This window comes from Homalodisca vitripennis, chromosome 1 (genome assembly GCF_021130785.1).
Source record: "Homalodisca vitripennis isolate AUS2020 chromosome 1, UT_GWSS_2.1, whole genome shotgun sequence".
Taxonomy (NCBI): Eukaryota; Metazoa; Arthropoda; class Insecta; order Hemiptera; family Cicadellidae; genus Homalodisca; species Homalodisca vitripennis.
The window spans coordinates 188,472,722-188,497,479 of NC_060207.1; the positions used below are offsets into that span (position 1 = coordinate 188,472,722).

General features: G+C 34.5%; 1 protein-coding gene across 1 annotated transcript in view; it reads left to right on the forward strand.

The window, feature by feature from the left end:
* Positions 1-24,205, forward strand: part of LOC124352932 (homeobox protein BarH-like 2) — a 168,212-nt gene extending 144,007 nt beyond the window's left edge. Inside the window, exon 3 of the mRNA XM_046802666.1 lies at positions 23,481-24,205. Coding sequence (XP_046658622.1) covers positions 23,481-23,837 — 357 coding nt within the window. The 3' untranslated portion in view covers positions 23,838-24,205. The remainder of the gene's footprint in view (positions 1-23,480) is intronic.
* The last annotated feature ends 553 nt before the right edge of the window (positions 24,206-24,758 follow it).

Below are 24,758 nucleotides of genomic sequence, written 5' to 3' on the forward strand. Positions count from 1 at the left end.
GGATTCCAGGAAAGCGGGGCAGGCGGTCAAGCTGTAATGAAGTGGTGGTGGTCGTGATTGGCACGAGGAGGGCCGGAAGCGCCTAAATGCACGCACAGACCGACTCTGCGACGCGGTTCCGGGAATGCACGCCAGTGTCCAGACTTCTGAGAACCGGTCGATCATTGATCAGCAAAACAGTGATGATCACCGATCAGCTCCCACACGGCAGCTCGGACCTGGCCGGTCGTACACCCGAGACGGCTACGGGAACCGGGGCGTGACGGAGTAATTGTCCGACCGTGATCTCATCAGCTGATTTCAGGCGGAAGCTTCTAAAACTTACATAACTGGAACATGGACACGGTTACGTTCTCAAATAATATGAGGTTCCATACTTTTCCTTTTAGTTGTACATTCGAAGGTAATGGCTCAATATAGCTCGCGAAGAAATCTAATAAGGCGTAGAAGTTGAATAAGGGAGTCGAAGCCATTTTTGTTGGGAGTTTCCCCTATGAATGAAACACGCTAGTTTTAGAAGACGGAATGGGAGACTATCAAAAGAGAAAAAAAGTTAAACTTTTCATACACTTTATTAGCTTTACAAAATAAAAACCAAACCTCTGGTATCTAAGCAATATTTATATCAGTATCATCTGACGATTACAGACCAAAAATCGTTATTATCAGCCAAATAGTCGGATCTTTATCTTTCGGCTGACGCTGATTAACTTTTATTTACGTGTCACAGTGACTTGTCACTAAATGTGTCGATTGATATTTGAAATCCTTTCGATATCCTGAGGAAAAGCTAGCTTTCGTCCGTTTATAAAATGAAAATTAGCTCAACCGTATTTGTCCACATAAGTGCCATTTCAGAATCTTTGCTTCCTGAGTTGAACCTGATATAACTATTATTTGCGTTTCTGGCGGTTTTTCTTAAATATATCAAGTTTAATAATATGATATACTAAAAATAATATCACTTGGAACTCTTTGTAACTCTTTCCCGCTCTTCCGTTTTGTCCCTTGCGGCTGATCATCTCGTCCTTTCTTAGGAGAAATTATTTTATCGTGTTCTCTAAAACTATTTGGTGTCGTTTATACTGAATATTATTCTTCCCGGTCTAGGACTGAATGTATAAAATCCAGGTACCAGACTACCTGTTAGAAAGCCAGGGTTTTCGGTTTGTTCAACTCTAAGGATGATCAACATAGATTCGATATCGTGTAATATGCACAATTAATGTAAAGCTGTAACTACTGTTCTTTATTGTCCTATAACTCGTCTAATATTTGTAATACAAAGATTAATATACCTCTGATGACGCTGCATGTATTTTTGTCCTTTAGGTGTTAGAAATAATCAGAAATTTTCAATTATACAGTCATGTGTTCCAAGTCTTATAAATGGGATATCAGTAATTAGTTTCGTTTAGATAATTGAATTGAAACTTATTGAAACTTTCATTTAATGAATAGTTAGAGTTCATTAGTGTTTGTGAGCGGATAGGTTTCTTAACAGTAAATGACAGCATAGAAAAAGTAAGTTATACTGGACAATCCAAGAATAGTTAAATGGCTGAAAGTAGTTATTCTTAATATTCGAAATGCAGTTAAAAATGTAATATTTGAGTAACTTTAAAATACTGGCCCTTTTAACTTGCAAATAAACATTCTTGTTTTCGTTAATTAGCCCAATCGCAGCTTTTGGGCAAGGGTTCACAATAACAACAAAACTTTCAGAATTGTAGTTCACGGAATCCCAATATTAAACGGGTCTTCTTTGATGTTAACTGTTCGTGAAATTCATAATACTGGGGATATTAATGTTGTTTTTTTTTTAATGAAATGATTACCTTTGGCCATGGTTTGAAGCTAATTATTCCGGAACTGCACAAAATCCATCCTGATTTCCGACGCAGAAAATACGCTAAAACCGGATCGAATCTTTAACCAATTAGCTTATATTAAGTTGGTTAGTGTTTGAGAATCAACACGAGCAACACGTGTGTTTAAGTAAACGGCTGTTTTAAACTAAAAACGTTGAGAAAATTTGGAAGCCCGTGGGGCAGAGACATATTTTAGAGTGTATTTCAAATCCATAAAAAGCACACGTAGAGTTTAAGATTGATATCAAATATTTATATAAAATAATAGTATTAGACACCTATAATTGCCTTACAAAATCCAAGAAATCATTTTAATAACGTACGTAAAGTATATGATTTTTGTTATATTTTATACCAGGAAACTATTAATTATCTAATCTATTTAATTAGATTAAAAGGGTGATACTAAGACTTATTTTTGTAGTTTTATGCTTTTATTAATCCTTTTTTTCCAAGAGTTAGAAAATTTCTCCACGGCCCTGTATATTCTGTGAGATTAAATGAAATCAAAACTTTTACTACGGACTAAATTGGCATGGATTACCAGTTGAACTATTCTCGTTATTATTTAATTTGTATACCACACGTACAACACAGTAAATAGATAACGTGGCCAGTGAAAATAATTACTCCTTTATTATTCACTCAATTCGAGTTCGGGCAAAGTTTACAATAACACGGTTAGCTAAACACGAGCAGGCCTATTAACGTGGCTGGCGGCGACTTGGAGCTCGGCAGAATTTACGCGAGTTGCCGGCCTTATACATATGAATGACGACGTATAAATATTAATATGTCGTGCACACTGGCTTAATTTGAACGCTTAATTAATGGCTCCGTATTTGTACGGTAAATGGCTTAATTAATTAATTTGCGCAGCGTTTGTGAACAGACCACGGTCAGTTGCGTGTTGCCGCTGTTCCAGCGAAGGCTGTAGGATAATTATTACTGTGGTGGGCCACAGCCCGCGTGGAGGAAGTTATGGACCATTTACCACCTTCAGATGCTTCTATTTACCTACCTTACTTGTATCATCTGTTATCACACCTACAGATTTAATTTATACTAGTGTAACTGTGAATAATGTAGGATCATTATATTTGTAAAATATGTTTATAGTAACGTTTCCATTAAGGATCCGGTAGAGATCGTTGTTTCGTTGTTTCTCCGTTAGTCTGTTTCTTCTTGACAACTCTTGCTATAAAGGTCCTTAAGAGTTGAGAGTCGGTATGTAGCTTCCTCTTGGTCCAAGGAGAAACTCTATTGATTTTGGGGTCATAAGCAGCTCTGATTCCTCGAAGACAGAAAAATGCCATATTAACATAGCCATCATTATGACTTAGTTTTGTGTAAAATTTGAATTTAACATTTCTAATTTAATTTTAATGAAATTGCAGCACCTAGTACCAATGGTCATGGTATATGATTGATTTCAGAGTTACGCACACAGAGTCACTGCACATAAATCTCATAAAATACTGAAATAAAACCCATGTCATTTTGTACAGATACTTATATACCTCAGATATACCTACTAAGAATCGGCTGTGATCTGCGACTTCAGGAGACTTCAGGTCCTGGGAGAAACATACCATAAAGGAGGCAAGCATATCATTGACAAGTAGTGGAAAGGGTATATGGATATACGCAAATAGCTTTTTACCGTAGCACATACTCAGGACGTTATCTGCAAGAAAGACATCTATTTTTCTTATTAATAACTGAATAAGTAAGTAAAAAAGTATAGCAAATTATTGGAGGAAAGAAGAACTAAGACAAAACTTCTTTGAAATCTGCAATAATTGGAACAGGTCCAATTGTGCTGTATAAAAATTAATATTTGTTCACGAAATTCAGTATTTCTCAAATTTTTGTTGGGGTTTTTAGTAAATATTTACAAATCCGTGAAGGTTTTGTTTTGTTTCATAAATCCGTCCAAAACGTCACTGAAAATGAATATTGCTATTTCGTTTTTTTATTATCTTTATCTTATTTCTGTAAAACATTAATCCTTCTTTTCGTTTGCCATGTTTTAGAGGAGGACCCCACCCCAAACTTTTCCAGATGGATGTATGATCTTGTTGAGCTTTTTCCATCATCATCTCAAATGTTTCAGTAGATACCATTGAAATATAGAAGTTGCAGAATGATATGCCATTGAATTTTCCTCCTACATCCATGTTACCTCATATGTGCTCAGGAAGTGACTGTTTCTTTCCTCGACTTTAGAGCTCCACCCCACTGGTTGTTATTTAATGTTGCTAAATGATTCCGTACGCTGAAAAAATATTCATCTCAGGAATCCTGTATTTGAACTGATAGCCTTTGTCTTTTGCACTCTTAGGTCGCAAATCACATTTAATAAACATTTTTCATTAAACCAAAAACTGGGTTTGCTTATTGTTACATGTGAAAGAGAGAACTTTACAGTTCTTACTTCGCCTCGGAGTCCTTTTTTAATTTGAAATGCAGAATGCAAATCACTGCGGAAACATCGGGGGTTCATCCCTATCCCGTAATGGATCTAGACTTGCAGGATTAATTAGGTATAGTAATTTCGTATTGATAACGAAAAGGAAAGTTATGCCATTTAAGAAGGATGACAGTTTTTAAGTGTAATTTTTTTACCAATCGAGTTTCTTCAACACTCCAAACAACGGTTCACTTGCAATACCCGATTAATCACTTCCCACTGCCAGTGTGTGGGAGCTTTATGGAGATCTTTTCACTATGCAATAATCTGCAATGTGTAGCGATGTATATTTCAGCCCTGGTAGAGGAATTCACACAGCTAACGACACATATGTGAATAGCACGCAGGTGAAAGTTCTGATGATTTGATTTTCACCGAGGTAATCTGCATGTCGGGGAAAGGTCCTCATTTCTCTTCTAGAGAATCGTTGCGTACGTTTATTTCACATTATTCTTTTATTGGCTGAGCGGTAACGAAGCATAGCACTGCTAGCGCTGTCTGTCTCTTCGCACAATACCTTGAAAACGAACTAACCTATAGACTTGAGATTTTGCATGGAGATGCATTTTAACATTAGGAACACTTAGTTAGATTGTGGTGTATGTCACTCCATGGGATTTGGCTGAGCGTATGTGAATATTTTTACATTATTCAACGAAAAAATAGCAGAATAAATAAATTTATAAACAAAGTGAATAAACGCACATGAGATTTTAGCATTTGATATTTTTATTAGTGAATGTCACTCCATGGGATTTGGTTTGAGCGTATGTGAATATTTTTAAATTATTCAACGAAAAAATAGCAGAATAAATAACTTTGTAAACAAAGTGAATAAACGCACATGAGATTTTAGCATTTGATATTTTTATTAATAGATTAAGGTGTAAACATATTAGAGTTGAAAGTCAAAGCCGGTGAAAGGATTCAATTTCAGAGCATTCTTACGTTAATTTGGACATTTATCAATCATAACTACGTGGCTAATTTAACTTTTATTATTTTGGCATTGCTATGGAAACCTACCATACTGAACAAAAATGTGAATATTGGATATTTAGAGTACTTTAGTTTTGCATGAAACCTCATTCTACATGGACAAGAATGAGCTCTATGATGGTGCATGTCCAGCCATAGAATTTGGCGGAACGTCATTGAAGGCTGACACGATTTCTTCTTTATCTACCGGAGGATCTAAAGATATACGGTACTTTTTGTACGATTGTCTGTTTGTTTTTTTCTAAACTATTTCATAAAATATGGTTTTATCCGTTTTACAGGACCAGTTTTAATATATTCGCTTTTCGTTACCTTTAGGTTCAAAAATTAATTGCCTAACTTTAAAAATTCTGTATACTGTAATTGATGAACAAAAGTGTTAACCTCCTTTATACCTAATTGATTTTAACCAAACGTTTAGTAAGAATAACAATAAATCTATGCCTTTGATAGTAAGTTAGACAACCTTTGGACAGTTTTAATATAAATAGTTGCCATAAAAATTTTAACATTGTTTTCATCGGATGTTATAAAATATATTCCGTTGATGAACATTAATTTAAACATTTTATGTTTACTAAAAATACAGTTCCTTACACACTATGAAAACAGTAATACGGGTTAACGTAATAACTCTTTATTACAGTTCTTTACAATATATACGGAAACTTGTACATGTTTCTTAAGGCATTAAAATGGTATTCGTGCGATATATAAGTCTCATTATGAAACTCATAAAAACGTCTAGGAATAATTTAAAACTACTTTGTTCATTTGTCCAATTCCTATTCACTACTTAAAATTCATCTAAAATCCTTACATAATAAAAATTTATATAGCTCAAAGTTCACAATGCAAAAACAAAATGTTTATGCCATAATTCCTAAACGTACTATAAAAATCTTCTTTCTTTTGAAAAAATCCCAAATTATTCCCTTAAATTAAACATAAGATAAGACTGAACGTAATGATAATGTACCTGCCCAAGCCTGCCTCCTGAAAAAAGTAATTTGAAAGCTTTATAGATCATTTAACTTGCTTGTTGTTTCATGCATAAATATGATTAACCTGATTGAGACATTCGTGTAAGAGTAACCGGTGAAATGTACAGACCCGCAGATTTACTACTCGGTATCACGCGAATGGTAGTCATAATTGGAGTTCTTACTTGGACTGGTAGTTGAATTGCTATAAATGTTGAGCTCATTGTGTGTATTAGACGCATGCACGATTTTACCATATGACCACCGCACAGGCGTTGGTCAGGTACGCTTTTAAAAAGAAATATATACGCATATTAGCAGTAACCTGTGGCTTCACACGCAATTTAATTAAAAAATAAAAAAAAATAAAAAAAAACAGAGATACTATGAGTTTATTATTTTTAAATAGAATTCCAAACAATCCTGAGATAAGTAGTAGTTACAAAACATTTTATAACCTCCTGATCCACTTAATAATTAAATGTAAAGAGCGGTTTTTTAGAACTGGTCCGTGTAACAGTATTTAAAAATACCTGTAAAATAAATCGAATTTCTCTAAAATATTTTATGAATTTTTATTATATAGCTCCAACAGTTTTAGTAACAATTGAACTATTTTAGCTTAATATGGAGAAACCCAAGGTCAAGTTCGTTTTTTTAATTTCACACACTTGTGATGTAAATAAATAATAGGACTCTACGTAATTTTGACAAAACAGTAGGCATATTTTTTATTTTTTTTTTTATTTAAGAGCTTAAAATGTTAAACAAAATTTCCAATGATTATTAATTTAGATTTTGCGCGTGTATGGACAGTTCTGGTTTGAGTATTAATTACATTTTAAGGTTACTCTATGCTTTCAAACTATAAAGGTAAAGAAATTTAAAATGGTATCTAAATAATTAAACATTTTATTGTGTTGTCACATTATAGTGTTTACAAAGAACAGTTAATGAGAAAAAATATTAATTATCTGCTGATTAACTCCAAAAAGTGGAGTGTTCATATTCGAGCGGAAAACTATTTACTATCATATTTTACGCCAATAAAAATTTGACAAAAGAAATTAATATTTTTTTAACTTGTTCAGTAAAAATACCATTAATAAAAAATATTATATTTATATTTTGTGAAAACATGTTTAAGCTGAACAGACTGCACTCCTTCTAAGAACCCAATAAATACTCTCTAAAACGTAATAATAAGGTCGGATTATCATCAAGGTAGTGCTGTCAGTTTTTGGAGTGAAGAAAACATAACACACTGCCTTTAAAGAGTTCTAAAAAAAAGTTCCAAAGACGGGAAAATTAGATAAGAACATTTTCATTACTCCATTGTGAATTTTTAAAACCATGTTAGTAATTTTGTAACCATGAATATTCTACTAAGAATAAATATTGGTTCAAGTCGTTCAAGCAGGCCCAGGACATTAGCGGACAGGACGGTAGGTCTGACAGGTAGCTCATTGCTCACTGTGACAAGGAGGGGGTGGCGTGTCTTTGTATAAATAGTGAACTCGCCTTCGGCTCGCTGGGGGCTACGCCCCCAGGCCCCTAAGTAGAGTGTTCCTCAAATTCGAGGATAAGCGTATTTCGGGAACAGGTTAAGTCCAGAGCATTCGATGAGGTATCTGGGCGAGCTTTTAAAAGAAATATTAATCCTGCAGGCATTTTTTCCTTAATTATTTTATACGATTATGTCATAGTTATCTTGGAGTAAATAATGTGCAAAAATTTCATTTACACAGGTCAATCAGTTCTCGAGATATCGTGCGGGCACTTAGTTTCTAGGGTTAACACCGATTAAGGCAATAAAGAGGCAAGATTTTGCTCTGTTTTGTTGTAGTTTTATGAATAAAGAAAATTAGTTTGATCTGAAGAAAAAACTCACCAAAAGAATTGTAAATCAAGAAACTAAGGTTAAGTGTCATTTACACAGCAAGGGTTAACTTGACCAGATGTTTATTAATGGTATCTAAATTGAGGCAAAAGATATATCGCAGATTCATTAACGTGTATTAGAAAATATATTTGCCATAGGTCAATTAATATAAGAGAAATTGTCTTGTAAGGCTATTGCAGTTTCAAAAAACTAAGTAAGTATGATTATATATAGTTCGACATTGTATACGCACGTTTATTGAGTTTTTCCTAGATAGACGCATATATCTAATTATTGAATAACATGTTCGTGGTTGTAATAAGGTTCATCCTTAATAACTGTAGGTGAGAAAACTTAATCGTACGTTGGTTAGCGGATGATGTATTTAATAATACACGAGGTTGGCAGCTTATTAGGAATTTGTGATTTAAATTATTCTATTTGAGGGTTGGTAAAAACACGTCTTTATTTAGTATCCTCTATTTGTTATCGTCACATATAAGCAGGCAAATATAGAATAATATAATAAGTAAATTAGAAGTAAGGCAATGCCGAGAAATGCCTTTGCGTTTGGCAATGCCTTTTGCGTTGTTTAGTTCATTTTTTCATTTGTATACGTATTATAACTTTGTACTATCTACAATTTCATAAGCCTTTTTAGATAGTAATATCCAGTAAATATGCATAAATATTCAGAAGCGAAGAAAGAGGAGGGAACAGGAAAATAAAAGAAAAAGATGAAGAAAAAACAAGATAAATTGTGAAGAATCAGAAAAAGTATCAGAAGCAGTCTTTCCCCAAATACCCCCTCTAGTTGGAGATTACATGGAAGTTTCGGTTGTAATTTATTTCATCTATACGAGTAGTCACACAACTGAAGCTCACTTGATGAAGGAGTTTCATTTCCGGCCTTATATAGTTCCATGCCTTCTAAGCTCAAAATCAATGGAAAGCAGGTCGTAACCTTTTGCAAATTGCAAGGACAATTACGAGTACGCCCACAGCCGGAATTAACATAAGATTAAGATAAACATAACAAAACACGAATAATTTATGTTTTTTATTCATCAAAACTTATTCTGTATGATTACTGATATCGCTAAAAGAATACGATGATATTATTATAAATAGCGGTCGCCCGCAGCTCCGCCGGCGTGGATGTCGGTTACAGTAGCAATAAACCTACCCAGGAAAGACATGGTCAGCAAAATGATTCCCAGGTCAATTCACAGACACCAAAACTAACATCGATGACGCAGTCATTATCCGCAGGCTGCATATATTGTCTTTCTGTAGATGTTAAAGTTGTTAATGATGAAAATATTTAAATGTAATTAATACTAAGTTTTCACTTCTGTCGGCAGTCCCGGAGTGCAACCCGTTGTTTTAGGATAGATTATTGTAGAGCTTCTCTATATACAACATTTGACGTTAAATTATTTTCAGGTAGCAAAATATACTAATGGTCGGGAGCCCCCGACCCGTGATAGGGCCAACGTAAAGTTTCCCATGCGTAAAACATTCTTTTCGTAAATCAATTCCAACTAATTTGAATGATTGGCCCTGGGATTTGTTTATCGTTAGTGCTAAAGAAATTCTTACTGGAAAATTGGAGCCTTTTGAAGGATATAGGCCGATACTCAGTTGTCATTGCTTAATGCCAATTGTGCGTGTCTTTGTATAAATAGTGAAGTAACGTTCAAGCAGGCCCAGGACATTAGCGGACAGGACGGTAGGTCTGACAGGTAGCTTATTGCTCACTATGACAAGGAGGGGGTGGCGTGTCTTTGTATAAATAGTGAAGTAACGTTCAAGCAGGCCCAGGACATTAGCGGACAGGACGGTAGGTCTGACAGGTAGCTCATTGCTCACTATGACAAGGAGGGGGTGGCATGTCTTTGTATAAATAGTGAAGTAACGTTCAAGCAGGCCCAGGACATTAGCGGACAGGACGGTAGGTCTGACAGGAAGCTCATTAAGGACAGTTCTGTCTTCGCCTCCTCGCCCGCACCACCCGGTCGACATGTAATTACGAGATGCTAGACCGGGTCTGCCACCAGAAGGCGTGAAGTAGAGAGCTAGCTCGGCACTCATGTGCTGTATATACGAATTTCGAAGAAGACGAGCTTTAAACTTTGTGTATGTTTTTTTTAACTCTGCTATTCCTAGCATTTGAGGTTATTAATAAGCTCTCCCTGAAAATCTTAATAGTAAATTCTAATCTATAGTATTTATTCTCTCGGCCTTATTGGCTGAGCGTTATCGAAGCCTATTACTCGAGGGTCTTCAAAATATGCTTCTTTTTGTCTATCTATCTGCCTGTTTGCACGATTTTTCGAAAACAATCTAACCTACTTGAACATTTGCGTGAAGCTTCATTTTTATGTAAGCAATACTGAGTTCGATTGTGTTGCAAGTTACTTGATGACATTTGGCTGAGTGATAGTGAATATATTTTTACATTATTCATGATAGCAACGAGAAATCTAATAAATAAAAATTAAGCGCAACATTTCTTACTAAGCGCTAATTTCGAGAACGGCTGGACCAATTCGGTTAATCCTTTATTAATACTCATTGAAATCCGAGGAAAGGCTTATACGAAAAAGGTTGGAAAGGTTACCTGGAATATTCTGGAATTCGGAAAAAACGGTAATATTTATGTTATGTGATCCACATTTAACTGATACTAAACAGCTGTTGACAATTTCAACTGAATTTTGACAAAGTAACTCAAATATATTATTACATTTAAATTTTATTAAATAATATACAATGTTTGATCAGTAGTGTAATGAAGAAAGCAACAGAAAAATTAATATCTGATTTTTACTCCAGATTGGGCCAGTGACGAATTTAAAACATGTAACATTTTAAACATTACTTAAACACTGTTATAAAACCAACCTTAACGAACAAAGCTGTGAATATTTTCATACAACGTGTTCCAAACTGGTTGGGCTTCCTTGTCATTAGTGATATGGCGTTATAACTGTAGCGTAAGGGAAACGGTGAAATGAACATTAACATGCCCAGCGATACATTCTTCCCAGACTGTAGTCTGAAAAACAAGACTTCACTACGCAAAACGTTCCAAACGATCATTTTCAACTTAATAATGATTTCACGCTTATACAGGAAATATATAGGATTGGGTAGGATTTCCCTCTAGACCGTAATGGACTCTGTCCTACGTAAGTATGCATATTTTCTTCATCAGGGTAACAAGGCAAACTCAGCTACGGCGCTGGAAATATTTTATACCGAAAGTAGATTACAAGATCTAGTAGTAGACTCTTTTTGACCGAAGTAGATTTTCAAAAGTTACGTACGTACGTAGTTTTTGATCAGGACAATAAAGCACCAACCAAAACAACTGTGGCAGCGTAACTGAATTTAAACGGCCAGAAGTAGACACCTTTTACCCGAAGTGGGCTTCTCATTCTTAAATATCTATTTATTTATCTTCGTCAAGACAATAAGACACACTCTACTATGTCACTGAAAATATCTTTAGACCGCAAGTATATGACAAGAGCTAGAAGTAAACGCTTTTTGACCGAAGCAGGCTTCCGATAAGTATATTTTCTTAGTCGGGCAATAAGGCAGACTCAGCTCACGGAAGTACAATGAATTCGAACCAGAAATTCTGTTACGCGTGCAAACTCTGATCCTTCTAACCATATTTATTAAAATAACATGTACCTTATGTATAACACACTTTATATGACTCCATTATATTACATCATAAGCTATTTTACTAAGTAGTATAAGTAATTTTTAGTATATTTTAAAAATTAGTCGCGAAGCCGCAGGTACTAGCTAGTAGCAGAATAAATATATTCTCAAACAAACTGAGTACAATCATATGAGATTTTAACATGGGACAATAAACACATCTTGCCTAACTATGCAAGAGAATGAGTTCTATGTTACATGTGCAACTAAGGAATTTGTGGTAAGTTGACACAGTGTCAAATTTGTCTTCCAGAGAGATTTAAAATGTTCTTTAAAATATATTTAAAATTATATTCCACCAACTTCCGCACCGGGTGCCACCCGATGTAGCTACGCCACTGTAGAACACATATTATGAAATGTGTTGTTACGTGGTAACCTTTTTTGCGTGCAAATTCCAGGTAGTATACTACGATTTTGGAGCAGGAGTAAATAAAATTTCCACACGATTCAGGAACAATAGAAAGATACGCGATAAACAGCGCAGCGAATACTGTACACCGCAGGGTATGCTAGTAGACCTGTTCCCCACACCCAACCTCCACTCCCACTGCATATCTTCCCTAAAGTCCGGGACCACCACTTGCCCCCAGCACTATGGCAGTTCGCTATTTACATGTTGTGTGCGGATTTTTGCACCTCTGTTCGCTTTGTAAGCGTTGATATCTCGCTCGACTTGTCAAACACAGGTTTGCACGAATCGTCCCTAGATAATAATGTCGTTTTGGCTTTAAATAGAGCTTCAAACAAATAGCAAGTCTGTTTTTGACATCTATGTATTCCTCAAAAGGATATCAAAGTATCTGTTTTTATTGACGTGTGCTATAAATTCTGTTAGGAAAAGCATAGTATTTGTATTTTCTTAAAAAAAAAAAAAAAAACTTTATGTTCTATTTTTTAACACATATTTATTAAATTTAACAATATATAAACTGTGAATGGTATTCTCAATCTGGAATTACTATCTTGTAATGCACATTTCTTAATTTCTGGTTCGCCCAACCCCTTCACTTAGTTGAAGGATTTATGGAGACAGTACTGTAATGTCATTGCCTACGACACAATGCAGGCGCTAGTGTTACTATTCCATTATATGTTGATGGAATAAATAATAAAGTATAGCCTGTTGGAGAAGTAACCATATTTACGGTTCCGTAAATCGTTCTTCAACTTATGAAATGATTCCGAGTAGATTGTATTGTCAGATTCAATTGATAAGTGTTTAGAAATTATTAAAAATATTCACGATAGTAAAAAAAAATGGAATTATTCCCTTGAACAGTTTTATTTTGGATTTTAACTGTATACGATGTGTAAAATGTATAAATCAACTAAAATACATAGTGTGTTTTTTATGTTTTCTTAGTTGTTTTGTACCACAGTAATGAAATGTCAACTTTAGAAACTGTTAAACTGTTAAAAATTCACATTGTGTTACATACGTACTTCGAGGTATCATGCGGACAGACAGACAGCAGGAATTAAATTTGTCCAACCTCTGAAGTGATATTCTTCGCTAACACTCAGCCAATCATAATAATGTTTGAATATAGTAAACGTTTTTCAAATCCGGTAGGTCTAAGCTGTAGTCATCGGCTTTTAGACTCAAATTAATAAACCTTGCGAGTTTCTTAGAAGCGATGTAATATACCTATCTTCCTACAGCAAGTATTTGAGTGTAATTAATAAATTCTCCGTGTATACATTGCTATAGACATTTCTACGAATATATATTTTACAAGATGTCGGTTTAAGTGTTAAGTGTGTATAATTAGTTACGTTCCTCCCGCTTCATTAATTAGCCACATTGCTTTTTCGTTGAACTCCAACACAGAGGTTTAACGGTGTTGTTAAATAATGATTAAATCTGTAATGCAAAATATCATTTTGTTATAATTCCTTGAAAATGTCATCCACTATAAAACGAAAACGACAAACGATTGCTCTGTTTGTCGTCCAACAATAAAAGCTACTCAGAACTGGCCGTGTTAATTCTCCTAAATCAGTTAAAGTGATAAAACATTGCAACAAAAAAACAACAAACGCTTTGCCGAATTAATTAACTTATTATTCGCTTAAAGCGATGTAATTACAGATATCACTGCAATAAACCGAAATATTGCGATATTATTAAAACATCAAAGGAATGCACAATGGGTAATTATATTGTACAGGGTGACAAAGAGCGTGGTTTGTGGTAGAAAATAAAGCAGCATTTCGGCACTGGGCACACATGACGCCCTAGGCCCTCCCTCTCTTCTTGCTTCGCTCTTGTTTAATTATTTTTTGTCCATCCCTCCCCCTCTCTTCACCCAATACGCCCCGGCTTGTTATTAATATTGAACGAAATCGGCGATGGGAAGATAGGAATGGGAGACCAAATTATATCACACGCCATTCGCATGATAGACCTCCATATGCTAATATTTCTTGATATGAACTATTGATGTGAGATATAATGTGATATAATTTAATTTTTTTACTAATTAAGTAAAAAAATTTAGTTTCTCCCCGTAAGAACAATGTTAGCTTACACTTTTAAGATCGTAAGTTTTGTAATATAATTTTATAAAATGTTTCATTTTAAAGAGACTGTGATCTATGCAGAACCAAACGCATTTGGGTCTTTCTTGTAAAAAGCTTACTTTTTTATTATTGAAAAGGGCAAGCATAATAAAGTTTTGAATTTTGTTTCCGAATAAACAATACAAATCAAAAATTGAAAAGAGTAACATAATATACTAATCGTACTCTTAGTTTATATGTATCATCATAAATTTATTTTTTCATCATGTTCTTTCATCTTTTTAAACAAAATGTATCTAACACGGTAACAGTCTAACGGTGAATAAATAAACAGTGTTCTGTCATTTAAGATCGTTAAAATTACTAAGCGTTTCAAAAACCGTTACCTGCTGACTGTTCGCGTTTTGTAATTTCGCCTTTTTTCATTTGTTAGTTCTCGTGCATCTTTTAGGTTTTCATAACAGAAGAAGACGGCAAATACCAACTCCCAAAACTTTTTGTACTTAATTATATGTAATGTTTCAAATCTATAGGCACTATAAATACCTATTGTTAGTGATAAAATAAGAACGAAACACTTGGGCATATGTGTTGATCAATGTATTTTAATTCATTCCTTTTAATTGGCCGGAAAAAGATATATTTATTGTATAAAACCCAGTCTTCTTAGCGGTTTTAAATTCTTTCCATTAGTCCAAATAAAAATAATTAAGTTCAGGTATGTTTCTAGTTTACTGATGGAACGAAGCAAACTAACATAATACGCAGTAAAGTAATTATAAGAGGCTTAAATGAGTAAGATGGGTTGAAAGTGCACCAAACATAATCAGTAGTGTAGTAATTAGAAGAGAGAAAGAAAGTAAATGAGTAAGAGATATTGAAAGTTACACTAAACATAATCAGTAGTATAGTAATTAGAAGAGAGGAAGAAAGCTTAAATGAGTAAGAGATATTGAAAGTTACACTAAACATAATCAGTAGTATAGTAATTAGAAGAGAGAGAAAGAAAGGTTAAATGAGTAGGAGATATTGAAAGTTACACTAAACATAATCAATAGTATAGTAATTAGAAGAGAGGAAGAAAGGTTAAATGAGTAAGAGATATTTAACGTTACACTAAACATAATCAGTAGTATAGTAATGAGAAGAGAGGAAGAAAGGATAAATGAGTAAGAGATATTGAACGTTGCACTAAACATAATCAATAGTATAGTAATTAGAAGAGATAAAGAAAGGTTAAATGAGTAAGAGATGTTGAACGTTGCACGCGACCGCTTCAAACGCTAACAGAGCTGTGTAACATTATTGTTCAAGACTCCCCCCTCAAACAAGTCCTAACAGGCGTTTTTCAAAAAGAATCCAACCCCGCGCTTCGCACTGGATCATCGTTAAGCCTGATTTATTTATTCATTAACGTGAATGATGGAGAGATTTAAAAAACATTCATAATTCGCGAATATTCCGAGATGAATTGCGAGGTGGAAGCTCCGCTCCGAGTTCAACACTGTACCTTGCGATTGGAACAGAACTAATTAATTCCACCCCCGGCCCGCTTGTCTCGGAGGGTCGGTGAATCAGATCACTTGAGGAAGGCAAACTGTGTCCCCCCTTCCCATCACTCCTCACTGCTGATTGGACAACTCTTGTGATCTGCACGAGGCTAACACTTGCACAGACAAACTATCTTTCATTAACTTTCCACTTTCCACAGACTCCATGTCTCTATTTTGAGACTCCGTTAAATTCTATTTTGTACTCCCAATTTGTAAACGTGTTGAATAAAAACATCTGTATATTCTTTAAACAATGTGCTCAATTAGCAGCGAACGTGTTATTGACCTTAACAATTGTTCTATAAGATCAGATCGCGTGGATGCCCTAATTCAAGCATAGAGTATGGAGTGAAGAGACTCCCAAGATTGGTTTCATTGGTACTTTAATAGTTCGTTTCCATGATCTTTCCTCATGGTCGGCTCGGATGAGGCCACAACAAACCAGTTATACTTTACTACTTTTCAAAAAAATACATTTTGAAATAATTGGAGTACTAGAATGACTAAATATGACCTCAGATTGTTAAGCCTTGCACAATTAAGGCTATCCATTCCTACCGTTACATACAACTTGAATGCAAAATCATGGTTTTGTACGATAAGTTTAATTAAGGATAAACTCTTTAAATGTTTTTATATATGTTCACTTTATGTATGTTTATATATGAAAAATATGTTTTGTTTCCAATACGATACGTGGTATAACAATCAAACATTAATTCAATGATTTTAGGCTTCATTTCATTCTCGAAATGTCTTGCGGAAAAATAGAGAAACAGACAATCGTACAGAAAAAGAATTCGTAAATTCCATCGGCAGACAAAATATAGGCCTATATTGTTTACCTACTAAGCGATTGACTTCGATGACGCTCAACCAGATTCTATGGTTGGCCATGCACCATCATAGAATTCTTTTTTGCCAATATAGAAATGAAGAGTCGCTTTCATATCAGTCTTTAAGTACAAATAGTATGTTCACCAAATTATGTCATATGTTAATATCTCATATGATTTTACTTAGTTTAAACTTTTTTTCCTGCTATTTCCTCGTTGCCACCTTGGTTATCCATGAAACCAATTTTAAAATATTCGCTAACGCTCAGCCAAATCCCGTGGTGTGAATGCGCCACCATTGAACTCAATGTTGCCCATATAGACATGAAGCTTCATGAACAATTTCAAGTCTGAAGGTCAGTTGTTTTTTAGATATCGTGTGGATGGACAGGCGTGAATAAATCTTTTCCAGCCCCTCGAGTGATAAGCTTCGCTACCAGCCAAAGCTCAGCCAAAAATATGATTCCGACAAAAAAGGTTCTCTCTGTATTACATTGCTGTAATAATCAATGTCTATTTTACTATCACAGTAAACATGGTTTTTGGTCATGCTTTACTGTATTTTCAATAATGTAAAATGGGGTTTTAGTGATTTAATTACCTTGATAATTTTAAATGAACAAACAAGGATAATGGTACTAGTTTCCTTATATAACAGCGCACAAGCCTGTCAATCGCACGATCATTTTGACACGTTAAAACACCACTGGAAGTTGTTAATGTAGGCAAATTACGTTGCACTAGCCGAACATAAAACATTTGGATTTATTTTGATTTTATTTTAAAATCATTAATTATGTCCCTGGTGTTGGTTTTAATTGATCTAAGAAAAACATGAACTTAGATAAAACATAGTTTGATTTAGTTTTTGATTTTTTCTAATTTCAATCCCCACCAAAATTGACGAAGCTGACGATCAATTTCTGTTTCAAAAGACTTTTAGTTTCTCCGTCGATTATACAAAAAGACAACATTGGTTGTTTGATATTACAGTGGAAATCGGCTCGGCTAAAACTAAATTAAATAAAGAATAGGTTGTGCATGTAATGCTATGATGGGTTGTTGGAATGTATACAATAACATCAGCGACTGAAGAAGTGCAGTGTATTCTGAATACTGTGACAAAGGACAAAACGTCAAGAGACTGCAGTGCAGTAACAAACAGAACTTAATGCTCGCTACTGCTAGTTTGTTGTGTTGAATTCTCCTCTGTAACATGGTATAGACTCTATGAGTGTTATAGCTGAGAGTCTTCTATTAAATGTAGAGAATATTATTTATACACTAGTATTTCTGTGAATAGTACAATTCCTCGCATGTTGTATGAGTATAACGTACGTGTAATAGACCTGTCAAAGAGATTGCTATGATGCACATGCTTTTTGTATATGGATATTTACTCATATTCTGTTTTTTCCCAGTAAAATTTAATTTTTAAATGTCTTTATCTTGTAGTGGAATTTGGGAAGTGTTAGCATTTTCTTCTATTCAACCCCAAGGTATGCAACAGATAGTGTAATGCAGAATTTAGCTCCAGTTCGTCTTCCTCTTACGGGCATCATCGAAATCGGATGCTGTTGCAGACGAATCAGATTGCAGAGAAATCTGCTTTCGAAACGATGCGGTGGTTTTGTTTTGAGCGCCTTCATTCTTGTCACCGACTACGTTTGGATCCTTCAGACGAACAGAACTCTAGATTTCAGGAGTCAAGACTGTAACAGCATCATATTTCAGATGCTGCATGTAAGAGGAAGGTGAACTGGAGCTAAATTCAACATTCACATCGAATCAGCCCTTCCCACTAGAGCTGCTTTATGTGGAGATTTTGTAACAAACTAAAAAGTACTAAGAGTAGGTAAACGGTACTTGATATGTCGCGTAACAGGATTCGCTGAGTTGCGTATACAATTTAAAATTAATGCAATTCTTATAGCTTACATGTGTTACTGTATCAGTCATGGAGTGCCATGCACCATATTCGAACACGATATCACTTATATCAAAATTAAACTGCGCGCAAATTTCAAGTTTACAGATTTGTTCCTCTCACGATATTGTGTGGTCAGCCAGAGAGAAATAAACATTTTCTTGCGCTAACGTCCAGTCAATATTAGTAAAATACTATAATTTCTCTAAATCATCAACTATTTAACACCATGTGATTATCTAAAGGTGCACCCTGAACATTTTCTCATTTTTTATTCTGAGGTTTTCATGACCTGGTGACAAAACTCCCTAACTTTACTGTTTTAAAAGCCTGCAATACATTGTTGAGTGATAAAAATACAATTATTTGAATTTCAATTTTTTTAAAGTTATAAACGGATATAACCGTAAAATTAAAAATATCCATTCCACAAACCGATTACAGAACATTGATATTGGTACAGCTATTACTCCGTAAGTAGTCCTTCAAATGAAAAACTGAAAAAATCGATGTAGTCCTTCACAAGAGGGATCATTTCTCGGATGAAAGAATTACACCTGGCTGTATAACGAGTTATCTAATTGTCTCGTTACCTAGGACTCCATAACATCCTACTACAGTGTTTTCTATGGGTCAATAAATATAATTGATATCTAATCTACATAGCCAACTAGATACAATATTAATTAATGCGATATGGATGATACTTAGTGCTCAGGATACTTCTCGTTTTGGTGAATCTCCACATTGTTATTAGAATGAAAACGGATGATGGTTGATGATACTTTATCAAATTTAATTAAACCATGACTGTTACGGCTGTTTGTCCTTTAATATTTGACAACACCGAGTTATTAGTGTCACCGACGTATCAGTGACCGCTAAAATGCCCGAGGGCGTTAAATTTCAATAAACCTCAGTATTTTCATAACATGTGACGTGTTTATTTAATTAACTCGCAATAACTCCATCAGATGACATTTGACATTCCGCATCAGGAATGTGACATTCTGTTGTAAGGAATGTAATTAGCCATGGTGTTGATATATTGCGTTTGTATTACCCTCCCTCCAACCACCCCTTAATATCCTCTGTGGTGCCATTGATATAGAGTTAGTTTTAACCTGGTCCGAATCCGGATCGTATGAAAAATATTGTATTTATATAAACGTACGAAGAGGTAATTCATTAAGAAAGCAAAATAAACGATATAAGTATATTGTAGTGTTTACAAGATGCCCCTCTAATAGCTAATTCTTTGCGTAGTAAAACTTACACTAAAAAATGCTTGGTTCTCTATATTTTTACTCATTCAGAAGTAATAAGCTATGACTAAATTTTCCATTGCCGTTTTTATGTCGATCTAAATTTTAAAGTAAAGTGGAATTCCAATATATATTTTTTAATGGTTCAAAATCGAAGTAATTTCTTTTATATTGAAATGGCCTCATTTAGAGAAACTGTTTAAAATATGTTGATCACTGTTCGTACACAGTTAGGTTTTAAAATATAGCATAAACTGTTTGTGAACCGAGGCAGAATTTATAAACAACTACAGAATCATGTATTATAGCAGCGCAATTTACATAAATGCAATGTTCTATTCCATGGTTCTACATAAATCCATGTTCGATTGAAATTTGTAAACGTTGTGGATATATAAATTATTCCTATATTATTGATTTACTCACTTCTGAAAAGGATTCTTTCGTTGTAAATGTTACACGATTATTTTAGTTAAAAAATAAGAACCAAATACTGTTATACCGATTGAATAAAACAAATTCAGAATTAGTCCTACGTAATCTTCAAATTCTGCAGCCAGTATCAAACATTTTGTAATGATCTAAATATTGTATAAAAATCGAAATTCCCGTGTTTTAAATCCAAAAAACAGACACAGTGCATCATATTGTAATTTTTACGTTCAAATCCTACAAAACGGTTTCCTGTAGAATAGCTCCTTATAAAATAGCTTTGTGATAGATGTAGAAGATATTCTGAATAACTGTTGCTATAATCGTATTAGATTTAACTAATACCATCAAAGTTATTAGTTACTGTTGTTTGACTTCTTTTGGCACAGTGCTGGTGTAATGTTCAGATCTGGCTTGAATAAATTTTACCTTTTCCACTGATGCTTTCACATCGTCTTCCGGAAGTATTAAGCTTTAAGCTTAAAAGCTCGAGATGTAGCTTGTCCCTTGCTTCTTGTTTCTTAATCACTTCCTATCAATTCACCTTCCTCCTGCAAATCTTAATCTAAATAGACAATAGACAACTCTTTATTAACAATATCTTTGAGATATGTTACAGAGTAAAAAAAGGATTTGGAAGTGGCTCATGGCTCCTAGACTAAATATTACTCTCATTATTTGCTTTGTGTTGCTAGACTAAAACACATTTTTTATTCTTATTTTTTCCTTTTTATAAACCGTTCATTTAACCTAATTTCCACGCTTTTAGTTCGTCATTAAGTTGTTTGGATCTTCATAGTCAGATAAGGTCTGCCAATGACATTCGACGACAGAAAGAATACTTCGTAACAGATATAAATTAAAATATTATCATCACTCCCAATTAAATTACCGCCCTTTATTTACTTATCAATATTGAACCAATTATGCAGAACAATTGGAGCTGTAATAAATCCGTAATTAATACATAGCGGTCTGCTAATTGAAATGAACACCGCTGTAAAAGTGCGGCAAATGTGTTTGTTGAGCAATTAGCAACCAACATTAACACTAGCGTTGTAAGAGGTGTGCGCGCGCATCTACAGATGGATCAATAAACAAGAGTAGTCACATCACAGATAATGTGAAGCTATCGGGTTTGAACAACAACGCTGGGTCGCGCGGCGTCCACGCCGCACCGCGTCTAACTGATTAGCTGTTTGTCCTTCTCATCCCTTCATCATTTACGATCCCTACAAAATCAAATAATTCATTCCAAACAACAACTTAATTTGCTGTACTTAATCTAGACTTAAACTCAGATTTTTGTTTCGAACTTTTTCTATTGAATTGTTTACTATTTTGTTCTTTATTTTGTTCTTGACAAATATTTGCCATATGAAAAAAATTGCAACATAACCGAAATACAGAATAGCTTAATTACAAAAATGAATTTTCCATATGTAGTGGTTATCGTGCTCGCCCGGCTTGTAAGACCCCAGTTCAAATCCCGTCAGAGCAGATGCCTTTTACATACGAAATTCGATTAAAATCGTATATATTATTGGGTGTAGGTAAATGTCTATGTATAATGTTTGCTTTTGAAGATGAAAAATGTTTAAGGAAACATGGAATTACTACATTTTCCTTATTTGGTTTTATGTAACAAAACTTTAATAACTTTTTTAACTTTCTAAGATTGAAATCTGCCTTCTTCCTCTGGTGTCAACGAACACACTAAACTGAATTTGTGTTTGTGACACCTGATGAAGGAGGTAGAACATGTACCGATGACAAACGTCCAAAAAAACTATTTCCTTATTTTTGTATTAAAATGCGAGTTTTATTGAGGTTCGGAGTCAAAGAAATCGGCATGTGGGACACAAAAGCTTTATTTTAAAATTTGTTAAGTTTTCTTTTTCTGATTTTACAATTTTTATATTTTTGAGTTAGCTCGTATTAGAACAAAAAACTTTGTAATCTGCATACTGTTCTATTATACATATGAAAATTAAAATTTGTGAGACTCCTAAGCTATTCCTTTACCCCAAAATACTATTATTTAGTAAAAATGGTTATTTGAGTATTGAAAAATAATATTTTTGATTACTTAGTTTCTAATAGAAACAAAAAATCTGTTACCCGCCTGTCTAAAAGATTTTTTTTAGATAATTAGATAATTGATCTAATTAGATAATTAGATAAATTAAAATAGTTTCCGAGCATAACAAATCAGTTCCGTACTAAACAAATAGAAATAGAAATATGTTAGGACCTATCTTTTGGACAAATTGATATCTGCCTGACTGTGAAGGAAAACGGACATTAGTTCAACTGACTACACTCATTCAATAAACTCGGAAGAACAAAAAAATCTCTGCGTTAAAGTAAGGGACTGTGGAGAAAATAAAGAGGATTGGGTAAGGAAAGAAATGTGATAAAAACCGCCCTCATGACACACGGCTTTCAACCGCCTTTGATTCATCGCAATCCAGTCGACTCATTATTTGTGGTGAATGATGAATACACTTCCCATTCCACAAATGCACTTTCGGGTTTTTTCGTGGCGTTTCACTTCCCACTACCAAACTTCGCGTATCTCGTAATGGCTCAAGGATCTGTGTGGTGGCGCCTGATGGAGGTGCCAGTCGACTCATTATTTGTGGTGAATGATGAATACACTTCCCATTCCACAAATGCACTTTCGGGTTTTTCGTGGCGTTTCACTTCCCACTACCAAACTTCGCGTATCTCATAATGGCTCAAGGATCTGTGTGGTGGCGCCTGATGGAGGTGTGAACTTCTTCGATTTAAATCTCAGCTTCTTTTGTCTTTTCAGCTTTAGTTTATGTTTTATTTTAATTCAACTACAAGATGATATAACCTCCATATTCCTTTATAGTACCATTCAACCTTAAACGAATTTTACTTTAGTAGAAATCAGTCAACTAACCAGTTTTATGAATGTCGCAAACTTACGTGGTATCATAACTAAGTAGGGAATTTCTTGTTCCAGGTGAAGATCTGGTTCCAAAACCGAAGGACGAAATGGAAAAAGCACGACAATATCAGTAATGCGGAAGCAGCAGAGCATAAGCCCCCAGGGACGACGAAACCAGAAACTACAGCGACGCCCGGAGGCAAGAAGTCCGGAGGTAGTAGTGGTGGAGACGGGGAGGGGGAGGAACAGTCATCTATGGACGGTTCGGAGAGTTGCTACAGTGTGGACTCTAAACCCCCCTTGCCACCGTCACCCCCCTCGCCGAGCCCCCCTAGCTCAGCTCCCCCACTCCCACTGGTGCCCCCTTCGGTACCACCGGCTCCTCCTAATTCCTCTACTACGGACCCTCCTCAGGCGACGACCCCAAGCTAACCTACCAGCCCTGTGCAATCCTCTCTTCTTCCTCTAGGGGTTCTAGCCCATCTTTTGTAACTAGTGTTGAAGTGAATTAAACTACAGTAAGCCGAACTTTTAATATTCTAACTATGTGCTGGCAACGGTGTGGATGCGCTGGATTTAAATACGTTTATCGTTTATATTTTTGGAAAATTATAATATATACTTTTTTTTCGAAAAATAACGATAATGTAATTTTGTTATACACTGTTTAGATACAAACAAAAAGTTTTCATTAAATATATGAAAAGTAAAAACCATGGTATGTACTATACGATTTTATGTTAAAATAAATTCATCATCAAATTAGCACTTTTTATTACGAAATGATTACTGTCATATAATAAGTGTGTGTAGTACTGAACAAATTAATTATTTACTTGCTTAGTTCTACTAAGTTCTACATTATTTTAATTTTGTCACTTGTTTTTAGTTATTGTAAGAAAACCATATGTTTATATTTTACTCTACAATTAGTAAATAACATAAATTTACAGAAGTTTTATAATTTCAATCTTGGGAAGTACATATTTTGTATTTTATAATGTTGTTCAAGATAGTTGTCTTGTTAATAGGACAAGAAAGTGTTTTTTTTTTTTTTTTTTTTTTTTTTTTTTTTCCAAATTTTACATAATATTAAGTTTGTGGCTTCAAAACTTTGTTTTTTGTAGTGCTTATAAGTACAAACTGACAATGGTTTTCAAATAGATATAAATTGTAGTATTTTCCTATGATATGAATTAGCAAAAAGCAAATATTGTTGTATTCAAACTTATTCAATAAACTGGGTTTATTGGATAGTCAATATTATAGATGTGCTCTAAGTGTAATGTTTCTGCAATAATAATGTTTTGACCTTCACCGTAGCCTAGGGTTAAGGCTGCGGATCTCTAACCG